This window comes from Bison bison, unplaced genomic scaffold (assembly GCF_000754665.1).
Source record: "Bison bison bison isolate TAMUID 2011002044 unplaced genomic scaffold, Bison_UMD1.0 scf7180017864285, whole genome shotgun sequence".
NCBI lineage: Eukaryota > Metazoa > Chordata > Mammalia > Artiodactyla > Bovidae > Bison > Bison bison.
This window is the reverse complement of record NW_011494857.1, coordinates 264,376-279,996: the sequence shown is the minus strand read 5'-3', so window position 1 is coordinate 279,996 and position 15,621 is coordinate 264,376. Positions and strand designations below refer to the sequence as shown.

The 15,621-nt window shown below is 43.3% G+C and overlaps 2 protein-coding genes across 2 annotated transcripts in view; one reads left to right on the top strand and one right to left on the bottom strand.

The window, feature by feature from the left end:
- Window positions 1-9,346, bottom strand: part of ZNF114 (zinc finger protein 114) — a 30,571-nt gene extending 21,225 nt beyond the window's left edge. Inside the window, exons 1-4 of the mRNA XM_010849692.1 lie at window positions 9,315-9,346; window positions 2,811-2,937; window positions 1,994-2,200; window positions 1,747-1,831 (exon numbers count right to left, since the gene is read on the bottom strand). Coding sequence (XP_010847994.1) covers window positions 1,747-1,831; window positions 1,994-2,200; window positions 2,811-2,937; window positions 9,315-9,346 — 451 coding nt within the window. The remainder of the gene's footprint in view (window positions 1-1,746; window positions 1,832-1,993; window positions 2,201-2,810; window positions 2,938-9,314) is intronic.
- Window positions 9,347-14,679: 5,333 nt separating this feature from the next.
- Window positions 14,680-15,621, top strand: LOC104995605 (vomeronasal type-1 receptor 4-like). The gene has a single exon (XM_010849546.1). It carries the CDS (start codon window positions 14,680-14,682, stop codon window positions 15,619-15,621), a length of 942 nt encoding a protein of 313 aa, XP_010847848.1.

Genomic DNA, 15,621 nt, shown 5'->3' with positions numbered 1-15,621 from the left:
GGAAGAGATACAAACAGGCTACAGTCATGATTCATATTCTAAAGGTCATCTAGTCATGCAGTGTAGCCCACATCAATGGGCATTATTAGAACTACAGAAAGTGATTGATTACGAGGATTATTGTGTTCTTTTGGCTCTGGGGAGTCTAGGTACGAGGTCAGCCTTGTCTGGTGCTTATCCGTTGGGGAGGCTTGCTAGGTGTTGGTATGTTATCTCCATGGTTACCAGATATGTAGTTCAAAGTTCACGGAGAGTGCAAGATGGAGTTTCCTTCCCTTTAAAACAGAGTCAGTTTAGTCAGGGCAACCCGCTCCTTTCCTCCTTCAGTATGGGGAAGTCATTTTGGCTTATTGATAGGGTCTCTGTGGGGACTCCTGGTTGAAATGGTCAAGATGTTGACCTCGGAAACAGAATAAAATCCCAGTGACCCTTGACTGACCAAATTGTCCAAATGACATTCTGTTTTCTCACTGGCGCCTACCTGCTCAAGGCTACGAGACCACCAGATTCCAGACCTCCTGCTATGTGACCACAGGACTCAGCTACCGGCTAAAAATTAACCATCCCTTCAAATAATATTTCATTGGCGGGGTATAAGAAGGACCCCGTCAGAAAGGGAGGACGCAGATTCTCCTTAAGGGCCAGTCACCCTCTCATTTCCCTTTAATAAATGTCCCTTTTCTTGCCTGACTGCCCGGCTCGCTCTCTTTTGCTCTGCACTTGCCTTGCATTCGGGTGTCAGCCCGGGAGGAAAGATCCACCTCAACTGGGTGGGCTCCCAGCCCACCTGAGGTGATCCCCTCCTTTGGACCTCGCGGAGAAACTGAGAGGAGCCCTGGAACGGGACTCTCCACGTGCCTTGCTGGACTGACGTCCACACACCCACACCGGCCCACGTTTCATCCATGAGTTACAAGGATGAGTGAAATCCCATCCTCTAGGCGGGAGGATCTCCACGGCCCTCGGCCTCTCCGCCTTGTGCCATCTGACTTTGAAATAGGGGATGCCCATTTTCAAGCCAACTATTATATTACTCTTTGAGAAAGTCCTGAGAACAGGGAACGCCTTTTCTCTCGGACCTTTCTCCTGGCTTTCCCGCGCCCTTGTACCCTTTCTGTTCGGCTGCAACGGGAAATTCTCAATCCCAGACTGCAAAATCTACTCCTCTAGGATGGCTTCTCCGAAACCTAAAAGCCTTGGGCTCCAAGGGGAGATAAGACCAAAAAGACTTACTCTTCTAGCGCTGTCTGGCCGCAATGCAGACTTGATAACAGGTCCCAATGACCAGAAAACGGAACTCCAGATTATAATATTCTACCGGACTTCCATAACTTCTGCCGCCGCAAGGGCAAGTGGTTAGAAATCCCTCCAGTCCAGGCTTCTTCGCTCTTCGCTCTCGACCCTCCCGCTGTGAATCCTGTTCTGCTTCTCAAATACTCTTAGCCCACTCTGGGCCACATCCTCCTAATACAAGGTCTGCCGATCCCTGTTCAGACTTTTCTTCTTCCTTTGACCCTTCTGACCACAGCCCGCTCCCTAGCGCTCCCAATCCCCTTGCAGCCGCTCCAGATCGTTTCACAACCTCCAACCTAACGCCCCCTGCTCCCTCCCTCCTTCTCAAGCGCAGGCCACCGCCGCGGCTCCCAGCCCCCCTCCCCAGTCGGTGCGAGGCAAGCTCTCTCAGCCCCACCCTCTACCCCTACGGTCCCAGGGCTCTACCCCGATCTCACTAGATCCTCCCCATACCGGGTCCCGAACAACTTTGAAACGGGAAACTTCGCAGAGGACCCCGCTCCTTCCCCAGCTCCACTCCTCCCTTCACGGGAAGCAGCTGGAGCAGAAGGCACTGTTCGGGTTCGCGTCCCATTCTCCCTCCACGATCTATCTCAAATCGAAAAGCTGCTTGGCTCCTTCTCTTCAGACCCGGGTAATTATTTTAAAAGAATTCAAGTATCCTACCCAGTCTTACAACTTAACCTGGCATGATATTTACATCATCCTTTCCTCCACTCTTCTCCCGGAAGAGAAGGAATGAGGATGGGCAGCCTCTCCTGCTCATGCTGATGAGGTACACAGGACAGATGACAGTAAGCCCGTAGGGGCCGTGGCTGTCCCCTGAGATGATCCCAACTGGGATCATCAGGAAGGGGGACCTGGATGAGCAGCCTGTATTCATATGGTTGTTTGTCTCATTGTGGGCCTTCAAAAGGCAGGGCATAAAGCCGTCAACTTTGATAAGCCCCAGCTGATAACTGGCACCCCACTCCAGTACTCTTGCCTGGAAAATCCCACGAATGGAGGAGCTTGATGGGCTGCAGTCCATGGGGTCGCAAAGAGGCGGACACGACTGAGTGGCTTCACTTTCACTTTCCACTTTCATGCATTGGAGAAGGAAATGGCAACCCACTCCAGTGTTCTTGCCTGGAGAATCCCAGGGATGGGAGAGCCCGGTGGGCTGCTGTCTATGGGGTCACACAGAGTCGGACACGACTGAAGTGACTTAGCAGCTGGTAACTCAAGGACTTAGACGAAAACTGGGGAACAATTTCTAGCTCGGTTAACAGAAGCCCTACAAAAATATACAAGATAGACCCCGCTTCAACAGAACACCATTGTCCTTAACACCCATTTTATCTCCCAGTCGTCCCCAGACATCTGAAAGAAATTAAACAAGGCAGTAGCCATTCAGACCCCTCAGTGAGACCTTTTAAATTTAGCCTTTAAGATTTTCAATAACCAGGAAGAACAGGCAAAGCTAGAGAAGACGCAATGAGATCAGGCCAAATGCCACCTTTTAGCCACTGCCCTACCTGGCCCAAACCTCCATCAACCAACAAAGACAGGAAGCCACCTGGGCCTTGCTTCAAATGTGGCAAAAGAAGGCCACTGGGCCCACTTGTGCCTAAAGCCAAGGCGCCTTCCAGGTCTGTGTCCCAGCTGTGGGAAAAAGGGACATTGGAAGGTCAACTGCCCAAATCCCCCTTTCGGGATCCAGACATCCCCTCCTGGTCCCGGGCAGGAGTCCTCCAACCCAGCTCTGCCTAGCCTCCTCCTCCTTCAGTCACTGAAGAGTGAAGGTGCCCAGGGCTCCAGGCCCTGACCCTCATGTCCTCTAAGGAGCCCAGTGGCAGGTAAGCCGATCTCTTTTCTCTTCGACTCAGGGGCCACTTACTCTGCTATGCCTGCTGATTCTGGAAAAACCAAGATGTCCCAGGTTTCTGTTATGGGGTTGATGGTTTAATATCTATGCCATGAATAACCGAGCCCCTACCTTGCACACTTCAAGATACCCCATTTTCCCATTCTTTTCTCATACTCCCAAAATGCCCCATGCCTATTCCTGGGAAAGACCTTCTCTCAAAATTCAAAGCCTCTATTACTATCCAAGCCCACCTTCTGATCTAGCCTGGTTATTGCTCCTTAACACCCACCACCTCTGACATTTGTCTACAACAAGCTCCTTTCTGTTTCCAGACAAAACTCTATAAACAATTCTTACCCCCCAACTAAGAACTGTACCATCGCACCTCTGTAATCACACTTCGCATCTCTTCTTCCCTTCAGGCAGATCTATCATGTCTCAGGAACTGCAGGACATTCTCTTACTTTCTCAGGGAGGCTCCCTTCTGCCTGTGGTGTAAATACTCCTCTTGTAGGGCCTATGCTATGCTATGCTAAGTCACTTCAGTCGTGTCCGACTGTGTGAACCCATAGACGGCAGCCACCAGGCTCCCCCATCCCTGGGATTCTCTAGGCAAGAACACTGGAGTGGGTTGCCAGTTCCTTCTCCAATGCCTGAAAGTGAAAAGTGATAGTGAAGTCGCTCAGTCGTGTCTGACTCTCAGCGACCCCATGGACTGCAGCCCACCAGGCTCCTCCATCCATGGGATTTTCCAGGCAAGAGTACTGGAGTGGGGTGCCATTGCCTTTTCCGTTTGTAGGGCCTACACTGGCCGAATTCACTGCCTGTCTCAGAGACTCCTAAGGAGTTCCCTGAAAGACTCCTATTTGCTATCGATTTCAGCTGTTGTCTTCTTACTCCTGGAATATTTTTCTTATGTGGAACCAGCACCTATTTATGTCTTCCCACTAATGGACAGGAACATGCACCCTGCTATATCTGCCCCAGATATTTCTATTGCTCCTAACAATCAGACCCTCCCTATCCCACTAACTCATAAGCGACCCAGATGGGCAATTCAATTTATTCCTCTATTGATCAGTTTAGGAATAGCCGCTGGAAACAGAAAGGATTGGGACAGGGACTGCAGGACTCACAACCTGTTTAAATTACTACCAAAGCCTTTCTAAAGACCTCATTGACAGCCTAGAAGAAATAGCTACTAGCCTTATCACTACCCCAAACTAGTTAGATCCCCTGGCATACAGGGTCCTCCAAACAGAAGAGGGTTAGACCTCCTCACAGCAGAAACAGGAGGCCTATGTCTGTTTTTGGAGGAAGCCTGCCGCTTCTACACCAACAAATTGGGTGTTGAAAGGAAGCAGCAAGAACTGTGACAAACGGCCTCGAGAACATGTCCACGTCTCAGTAAGTCATGGGAAAACTGACGGAAGAGTTGGAATTGGATGCCCTGGATCCCACCTTTCCTAGGTCTTCTCATTCTACTTACCCCCATTCTAACTTTTGGCCCATTTTTAATGCGTCTTTTGCAAAATTTCTTCCGGACCGCTTACAAGCCTTCACCAACCGAACTATCCATGAGCTACTTCTATCTCGCTCAAATTATCAAAAACTTCGACCCCACACAAATCCCCTTGATCCACATTCCAGGCTTTTCTCATTTCCTCCTGCCCCCCACAATGCCTCTGTCCTGCAGGAAGCAGTTAGGGAAGACTGACCTTCGGCCCTTATCCTAAATCAAAAAGGCTGGAATGATAAGGCCTCCGTGGGAGCTCATGGTAGAAATGGCTCATGATGCTGACCTCGCAAACAAAGAATAAAATCACAGTGACCCTTGAGACTGACCAAATTGACCTGCTGACACCTACCTGCTCAAGGCTTTGGGACCACCAGATTGCAGACCTCTGGCAATGTGACCGCAGGACTCAGCTACAGGCTAAAAATTAACCATCCCTTCAGAGAATTTTTCATTTGCAGGGTATAAGAAAGACCCCATCAGAAAGGGAGGACGCTGGTTCTCCTCAAGGGCCAGTCACCCTCTCTTTTCCCTCTAATAAATTTCCCTTTTCTTTGGCTAACTGCCCAGCTCATTTTCATTTTCTTCACATTCGCCTTGCACTTAGAGGTGATTTAGTTTGAATTGCACACTAATCCTGTTTATGGTCTATTAGATCTATAGATCATCCTGTTTATGGCCTATTAGACATACAGTGTATATCTGCTTTAATCATTCAAGAAAAGGGTGAATTGGCCATAAGTAATGGAGAAGGGCATGGCAACCCACTACAGTATTGCTGGGAGAAATCCATGAACAGAGGAGCCTGTCAGGCTACCATCCATAGGACTGCAGAGTCGGGACACAACTGGAGCAACTTAGCATGCATGACCATAAGTATACAATGTCCTTTTTAAAGATAAAGATGCATGAATATTCAATCTGAGCCTGTTTTTCACTGCCCATGACCCAAAAGTGAGAAAGCAGCTTTTTAAACAGAGATTTTCATGCCATAAATCTGCAGGCATTTGGAGGCCCCAAGCGTTTTGCTGTAATTGCAGTGGAACAAAAATAATTTACAAGTTGTGTGTATGTATTCAATGTATGGACAGAATTTTAATATGAGAAAGGCTCTTGCCTGCAGGAGCCCATGTGGCCATTTATCCATACAGACCTGAGAGTGGAAAGGAATTAAACTCTTGTTAGTCCTTGACCAAGGGGGGATGCAAGCCAGTGAGTGTAAGTCCCAAAGTCTTGTTCTTGGTTGGGACTGTTCTGGGTACATCCTACGTGATTTCTCAAAAGATTCCCTCTCCCCCCTCCCCTCAATTAGTATTGCACCATTGTTTTGTGGTGCTGGAGAAGACTCTTGAGAGTCCCTTGGACTGCAAGGAGATCCAACCAGTCCATCCTAAAGGAAATCAACTCTGAATGTTCATTGGAAGGACTGATGCTGAAGCTGAAGCTCCAATACTTTGGCCAATACTGCTGCAAAAAGCCAACTCATTGGAAAAGATCCTGATGCTGGGAAAGACTGAAGACAGGATGCGAAGAGGGAGACAGAGGAAGAGATGGTTGAGTGACATCACTGAGTCGATGGATGTGAGTTTGAGCAAGCTCTGGGAGATGGTGAAGGACAGGAAAGCCTGGTGTGCTGCAGTCCATGGGGTCATAAAGAGTCGTACATGACTAAGCAACTAAATGACAACAACATTGGGCCAACAAGAATCAGGAAATCAAGCATCATCCTTCACTTCATCGTGTGTACGAAGACGGATTGTGGGTTAATGGTTTAGTGTTGAAACGCGCTCTATCACCACTTACTGTGACGAGCTGTCATAAGTCTTGTGCTTTGATTTTTGCCATAGAAACAAGTCAAGATAAAACTCTGAATTCTATACCCAGCACCACACACACACACACACATGCACGCGTGCATACCGATGGCAGACAGGACCACATATTTAAGCAGTTACCCCTCCAATCGCCAACATTTTCTCTTCCATCTCCATCTCTTCTTCCGCATCTTGGGCAGCACAAATCATGCCTAATTCAGGAGTCAAAAGTTGAACATTCTTCGCAATGTAAGTTACTCCTCACTTTTCTTCAGCATCTGTGAATTTGTTGTTGGTAGGCAGGAAGCCTAACTGCTTGACTTGTGTGTTGATGTGGCATATTATGACTGGCTTGTACGTACCTGCTCATAAGTCATCTTACAAATAAACAAATAACCCAATTAAAAAATGGGCAGAGGGCCTCAACAGACATCTTTCCAAAGAAGACACACACATGCCACAGGAATAGGAAAAGGTGCCCAACATCACCAACCATCAGGAAAATGCCAATCAAAGCCACAATGAGCTATCATCTCACACCTCTGAGGATGGTTATTATCAAAAGGTCAAGTGATAAGAAGGATGGGTGAGGAGGTGGAGAGAAACAGGACCTTTGCACACAGTCTGTGGGTTGGCAGCTGTGAATCTGAAAGTAGCATTTTAGAAATGGGTCCTGTTTTGTTATTGAATCCTTAAGTGAACCATGCATACCAATTAGCAAGGGAGATGTTAAGAGCAGTGATATTTTCAGTTCTCCTCCTCAACTATCAGTGTTTGGAAAATCAACATAAAGAATGTAGCTAGCCATTCCTGGGTCCTTTCTTTAGTTTGGTCAAGTGATCTATGCTTCCTTTTAAATGATTTGGTCTTCAGTCGTCTGCCTTAATTGCTACAAGTGTGTGTCCATTGAAGCATAACTTTTGGTAGTCCATTCTGAAGGAGATCAGCCCTGGGATTTCTTTGGAAGGAATGATGCTAAAGCTGAAACTCCAGTACTTTGGCCACCTCGTTCGAAGAGTTGACTCATTGGAAAAGACTCTGATGCTGGGAGGGATTGGGGGCAGGAGGAGAAGGGGAGGACAGAGGATGAGATGGCTGGATGGCATCACTGACTCGATGGACATGAGAAGAGTGAACTCCAGGAGCTGGTGATGGACAGGGAGGCCTGGTGTGCTGTGATTCATGGGGTTGCAAAGAGTCGGACACGACTGAGCGAGTGAACTGAACTGAACACAAATCAGGTTACCTTGACATCATGTTACCTCATCCAAGCCTGTCCTACGCACTGTACAAGTCAATAAATCGAGAGGTGAGATGTTAGGGCAAGAAACAGTGACTTTATTCAGAAATCCAGCAGACCAAGAAGATGGTAGACCAGTGTTCCAAAGAACCATCTTCTCTGAGTTAGAATTCAGGTTTCTTTTATACTAGAAGTGAAGGGGTTGAAATCCTGGATCTTGGATGTGTTAATTTCTTCCTTCCTGCAGCCTGTTTCATGGGCTTGGTCAGGAGGTTTCCTGTGAGCTAAAGAAAGGTATTTTAGCTTGAAGTTCATTACATGGGAGGCAGGGTTCGCAGAACTGGACTATTCTGTATGTTGTTTAGTTGCTAAGTGGTGTCTAACTCTTTGTGACCCCACGGACTGTAGCTCATCTGGCTCCTTTGTCCATGGGATTTCACAGGCAAGAATACTGGAATGGGTTGTCATTTCCTTCTCCAGGGGGCTCTTCCTGACCTGAGGAGTTCATAATTAAATAATAATAGCAGCCAAAAATCTGACCAGTGCTCTTAAAGACACATATTTTCATGGTACCAAAGAAACATCAATTATTTCTAAGAGGGGAAAGAGTGTTTCTCAAAGTAGTGGGGACAAAATTGGTTTTAAAAAATGAACAAAAGGTATCTTGTTGAAATAATACAGAAAGAAAATATTCATGGTTCTGGATGTGAAAAGGGGTGCCATTCAAGATATGAGGTCACATATTACTGGGCAACTGATCCCATTAAGATGTTTCTTATTTTAAGTGCAAGTGGCTCTAAGTTACAGAGAAATATGTCTAATGTTTATGTTTTGGAAATGATCTTCTAGGGTCATTTTGTCAATTTTCTATTGATGTATAGTGGATTTACAATGCTGTGTTAATTTCTGTTGTACAGCAAAGTGATTCAGTTACACATGTATATTTTCTTTTAAAAATATTCTCCATTTTGGTTTATCATAGGATATTGAATATAGTTCTCGTGCTATCCAGTAGCACTTTGTTGCTATCCATTTTATATATAAAAGCTTACATTTGCTTACTTCATTTTGTATTATGGTTTGCAATCAAAGCCTAGTAGCTAGTAGCTCAGTCGTGTCCGACTCTTTGTGACCCCATGGACTGTAGCCTATCAGGCTCCTCTGTCCATGGGATTTTCCAGGCAAGAGTGCTGGAGTGGATTGCCATTTCCTTCTCCAGGGGATCTTCCTGACCCAGGAATCAAACCCGGGTCTCCCGCATTGCAGGCAGACGCTTTACTTTCTGAGCCACCAGGGAAGCCCCTAAAACTCTGGATCAACAGAAAAATGTCCACGAGACTCTGAACAAGAGCTGTGAGGTTGGGGGTGGAGGGCTCTGATGTGATGGTGGATGATGCACTTGAGATGCATAAATCAGGAATAAGCTTCTAAAAGAAAAAAGAAGAACAAAGAGAAGGAAAAAAAGAAAAAAAAGTAAGCTGTACCTTAGAAAACTCCAGTCATCCTGTGGTCAAGCAGAAGCCATGATGTAATCAGCTTTAAGCTTGGCAAAGCAATGACAAACGATAAGTTTAAAACTTTGAAATACTGAAATGACCTCACCAGAAACCATTGACTTTTCCACTCTGCGCCATGAACTCATACTTCCACAGTTACATCACTTACATCCATTCACTGATGATCTTTTTGAGTTGCGTTTCCAATACCTCGTTCCCACCTTGGGTGTCTTTGCAGGAGAGAAATGATTATCAATATTTTTGCTGCTAAATCCCATCTGGAGACATTGGCACATGATTTTATGAGTCATTTTTGTTGCCCATGGCACCTCACATTATTACACAGAAGCACTCACAATGTCTATGTATAACTGGATCTTCAATAACCTCCAGAAAACCAAGACTCTCCCTCTTGGCTATTTATTCAACATCCATTTTCTCCTTTTGCCTTACTGTTTGACTTCTGAGATTTTGGAGGCAGTCCATTGTTTTTAGCAACATCCCAGGCTGAGAAAACTGACTTTTCCCAGCCTTCCCCGTGGTGGGATGGTAGTGTAATTAGATCATGGCAAATGACAGATACTGCATAAACAAATACTATTACATTCTTTCAAAGAAGTGCTGACTTGGCTGGCGTATGCTTTCAAGTCTTGGCCTTTCTTTTTCAGTAACTGAAACGTAGACACTTTAGTTAGAACTCTATCACTGAATATGGAGATAACAAGGGCACCCCCAGTGAATCTCCTGGTTCCAAGACAGCATAGCATTCTGTGCTCCCAGTGGTAATGGCTAGTTAAGTAAGTAAGTAAGTGTTAGCCACTCAGTCGTGCCTGACTCTGCAACCCCATGGACTGCAGCCCAGCAGGTTCCTCTGTCCATGAGATTTTCCAGGCAAGGATACTGGAGTGGGTTGCCATTTCCTTCTCCAGAGGATCTTCCCAACCCAGGGATTGAACCCGGGTCTCCTGCACTGCAGGCAGATTCTTCACTGACTGAGCTACAAGGGAAGCCCATCTCACATTTTAATAAATTATAAAAAACAAACAAAAGTACCTCTGTCCCAGGACAGAGTAAGAGACCTATTGTGTGTTTTGGCCCATAGAAATTGTGGCACTCTGGGCCACAGAAAGAAGTCAAAAGAGCCCAATATCTATCAACTTGAGAATGAATGAAAAATGATGCTATAGTAATAAATTGGAATATGGAGCAACAGGAAAAATACATTAACTTCAGCTACCAATCTAAACTTCTATAATTCCACAAATATATCTTTGAGGTTAAAAAAGAATCCAAGTTCAATAACAATGTGTGTGTTAGTCAATCAATTGTGTCTGACTCTTTGTGACCCCATGGACTGTAGCCTGCCGGGCTCCTCTGTCCATGAAATTCTCCAGGCAAGAATACTGGAGTGGGTTGCCATTTCCTCCTCCAGGGGATCTTCCCGACCCAGGGATCAAACCCTGGTCTTCTGCATTGCAGGCAGATTCTTTACCGTCTGAGCTACCAGAATAAGACCACTGACAGAAAGTGAAACCGAATAGTATTTTCACAAAACACATGCAGGTTTTAAATTTGTAAGGAAAAGCAAAGGGATGATAAACAAAACAGAAAAAGCTGAAACCTAGAGCTGAGGATCTATAGTAAGGAATGGTGACTGTAGTTGATAATTTTGTATTGTGTACTTGAATCTGCTGAAAGAGTAGATCTTGTGTTCTCACCAAAAATAAAGGAAAAAAAAAGAAATACGCTATGTGTGGTGATCAATGTGTTAATTAACTTGATTGTGGGAATCAGGTCACAATGTATATGATTATCAAACCATCACACTGTACACTTTAAATACATTACAATTTTATTTTTCAATTATACCTCAATCAAGCTGGCGGGGGGGGGGGCGGGAAATACCCACAATGGTTAACCCTGGGGGGAAGAGAAGACTATGATGATTTATAGAAGCATACTCAAATGTTCAGAGTTATTGCTAATTTTCTATCTGTTAAGCTGTGTTGTATGTGTGTATGCATTCTTTTCCCATTTTTATATTTTACATACAAAGAAAGGGAAAAGACTCCGATGCTGGGAAAGATTGAACGCAGGAGGAGAAGGGGACGACAGAGGATGAGATGGTTGGATGGCATCACCATCTCACGGTGATGGACGTGAGTTTGAGCAAACTCCAGGAGATGGTGAAGGACAGGGAAGCCTGGCCCTGCTGCAGTCCATGGGGTCGCAGAGTCTGACACGACTCAGCGACTGAACAACAACATCTTACATGTTATGAATGAAATATTGAGCAGTACAACTTTTTATTTAAGATGTAAATAAAAAAACATTTAAATCTTATTCTGCGGCTTTAAAATGAGCACTAGAGAGACCTCCTTGGCAGTCCTAAGACTCTGCCCTTCTGCAGGGGGCGTGGGTTTAATCCCTGATTGGGAACTAAGATGCTGCATCCCCTGAGAGGTGGCCAAGGAAAAAGGAAAGAAAAAAGGGAGTCCACAGCACACTCTGTATGTTATAATCTTGAGTGATGCCTGTGTTAGTTGGATTACGATAAAACTCACTGCGCTGCATTATGCTCGCCCTTTATAGAATGTAAAGGAGCTGAAACACGCACAATGGACTCAGGAAGAAAAGTGAACGTGTCCTCTGAGGAGCTGCTCTGGAGGTCACCTTTTATCAGGTCCTAGGGGAATTTCCATCAGCGGAGTGGAAACTAACTTTGATCACTTGTCTAGATTCTGAAGTTTACTTTTTTGTTTACTTAATGATGTAGATCAACCTGGGAAAAGTACGTCCCCAGATCGTGCCTTTGCCCCCTTGTCAGTAAACCTAATAAGTTTACCAGGAGAATCATTTTGCATGTGGGAGAGCAATTTGCTGCCCCTCTGGGCGCATCAGGATGACCCCAACAGACAAGGTGCTAGAGACAGCAGGCGACAAGGGGGCCCGCTGGGAGGACACGCTCTGCCATCTGGTCCCTGATATACAGTCTTTGCGGGTCAGACCCGGCCTTTCCAAGGTGCTTCCACCTTCTTGGGGAATCTGACTGCTTTCCTTAAGGATCTAAGACACAGCCTCAGAAAGAGACCGCGGTATGCAGACCTTTCCAGTATTCCCATCCCCCATCGGAAGCTTCCTTACTTCTTGTTTCAGATTTAATTTCCTGTTAATTTTCTGTTTGACAGAAATTATACTTCACCTTCTTCCTTACTTTATTGTCCCGCTTTCTCTTTTCTTCCATATATGCTGTTTTTACTTTCCTTTATTCTCTTGTTTCTGGGTATCTCATCGCTTTCCACTCTTATTTCATTGTCTCAGTTATGCTTCATTTAAAAACTGTATCAGATTTCTTCACTGTATTTTGACTTTGCAGTTTATTATTCACAATGATTTAAAAACTCCATACATTCCATGTATTGGCTATACCTCACCTTACTTATGTTTTCATTCTTTTTATTCTCTACACTTTATTTGCTTTTCATATACACTTGATATAATTTGATTCAGTGTCACTTTACTTCTTTTCTGTTTTTTGTACTTAAAAATTTTAATTGAAGTGTAGTTGATTTACCATGCTTCAGCTATATGGAAGAGTGACTCAGCTATACATATGTATATATATATATATTCACATATATATATTTATTCTTTATCAAGTTCTTTTTCATTACAACTTATTATAAGATGTTGAATGAAGTTCCCTGTACTATGAAGTAGAACCTTGTTGTTTAGCTATTTAATATATAGTACGCATTTTATTTCTTTTTTAATCACCCGTTAATCTCACTTTTTACTGTATTGTCATAGATAATATACTTAATCTCAAATTATCATACCTTGTTTTCAAAATGCTTTATTCACAGACTAATTATAGCATTGTTTTTTAAGAGGTTTTACATGTTGTTATTGTATTCCTAGATTGAACAAATTTTTATATTTAAATGGTATCATTTTTTCAGATGTATTTTAAATTTCTTTTTACATTGGCATATAGAAATCCAAATGATCCTTACCCTCCCTTCCTTTCAGTAACCTTGAAAATCACTCTTTAAGAGTCTAATAAATAGGCCAATGATTTTATTGTTTTCCTAAAGTTTATATAATCTGTCAAAGATTAGATAGTGTCACTTTCTTTCCTACTATTATACATTTTACTTTCTTTAGTATAAAGTCCAGGAAAGAGTCATAAAATCACCATGAAATATAGAAATGGTGATAGCAGATAATTTTACTTACAGCCAATCTCAGTGGAAAACTTTCAATATTGAACACTTACTATGACACTGTAGACATTGTAGCTATTATCATCAAGGTAAAAATATACCTTTTTCTTTCTATGTAATTAAATATCTTTATCATCACTATAGGTTGCATTTTATTACATGATCTGATGCATATATTAAAGCCATCCTACATGTCTTGTGCCTTTAGTAGTCTGGATAATCATGCAGATAAAGTTTCCGATGTTAAACTTAATATCCGTGTTTGAGAGAATTATTTGGTCAAATGCTTGATTCTTTTTACACGTGGTGGACACAATTTTCCAGTTATTTTGTGTAGCTCTGTATTTCCTTTGGTTCTTGAAACAGTTCTGTAACTGTGGTTTTCACATTATCTTTGTTCAGTGTTGCTACCAAGCTTATGCCAACCTCATAATGTGACTAACGGCATGTTCTCCCTTCTGCCCTTAGCAGTGGTTCACCAGTACGATTTGTATCTGATGTGTTTGGCATGCTTCAACACTGAGATGTTTGAGAATTCGTCTGGAACAATTTTTGCTACTGTTCAATTTTATAATGACAAGGATTGCATATTTATGCTTTTCTATTATTCCAGTATCTTTGTTTGGTAAGTTAGGTCTTCTAGAAAGTTGCCCACAAATTTCTTAAATTTCCAATAATCACAGTATCGTGTTATTTTCTAACATTGACAACTTCTCCAGCACTCTCTTTAGAAAAATTTAATCTTGACATCATTTGTGCTTTCCCTAAGGGAAATGTTACAGTACCCCATAGATTTGTTGATTTTATGATTGTTCTGAAGGATCTAACTTTTCTATATGTTTTTACTTTCCATATGAAGTTTGTGATCAATTAACTTCTGCTTTTGCTTGTGTTGATTCCATTTATTTCTTTGTAGGATTAATTTGCTACTTCTTTGCTAGTGTCATTCTTTCTTCCTTCCTCCCTCCCCACATTTGAAATAGTCATTTGAATCCTATTCTCTTTACAAACCTAATTCTGTACTCTCAGACTTTTAAGAAACCCTGGAATTTAATCCCTGGAAATGACACATCTTGGCCTGAAACATGGAAGAGTTGAAACTACGAACTCCCTCTCCTTATGCTGAACCATCAGATACCATATTCTTTAAGAGGCTCTATTATTTATAATTTCAAAATATAATTGATTTTGCTTTCTTTGAAACCTGGCGAATCGAAGGAAAACATATAAAACAATATGAAGATAATGTTTTCAAGTGATGCAATCTTGGGGTTTTTCTTCATATCTCTGATTTGTATTGGGCTCATGGGGAACTTGGTGCTCTTCATACTATATATAGACACTTTCTTAACTCAGTCTTGCCTGAAAAAGCCCATTGATGTCATATTCATACACTTGACCTTGGTCAATGTTTTGACTATCTTGTTCAAGTTGATACCAGACGTCATGCCATCCTTTGGAGAAAGATATTTTCTGGACGATGTTGGTTGTAAGACAACTTTGTACATATATAGAGTTACCCGGGGTCTTTCCATCTGTACTACCGCTTTCCTGAGTGTGTTCCAAGCTATCACCATCAATCCTCTTAACTCTAAGTGGGCGTGGCTTAGATCTAAACTCTCGATGTGCATTTACCCCTCTTTCCTTTTCTTCTGGGTCATCAACTTGCTCATCTATATCCACATCATTGAAACTGTAAGGGCAAGGAACAATTTCACAACTGCTGGTCTTGGGTATTATACCATATACTGTCAAAGCAACCAGTTGCAACACCACTATTCAATGGCATTTTTGAATGCCATGGTGCTTCGAGATCTCCTCTTTGTGATCCTCATGATGTGGTCCAGCGTCTACATGGTGACCCTCCTCTACAAACACCGCCAGAGAGTCCAGCATATTCACAGCCTCAGCCTCTCTCTCCAGTCATCTCCTGAAATCAAAGCCACCCACACTATTCTTTTGCTGGTAGGTTGCTTTGTTTTCTTTTATTGCTTAAACAACTTTATGGCCTTCTACTTGCTTTATTTACCCACGAAAAAACCGGAAATGGAGAGAATTACTGGGATAATTTCCTCCTGCTACCCATCCCTGTGCCCTTTTGTGCTGATGAAAAATAAAATTTCCAAAATGACTTCCTTCCTTTCACGGGGGACAATTACCTTTTCTCAAAGAACATTTAGTAGATGA

What these genes read in the sequence shown, in the direction of transcription:
- LOC104995605 (XM_010849546.1), top strand. Translation starts at nt 14,680, where the DNA reads ATGTTTTCAAGTGATGCAATCTTGGGGTTTTTCTTCATATCTCTGATT.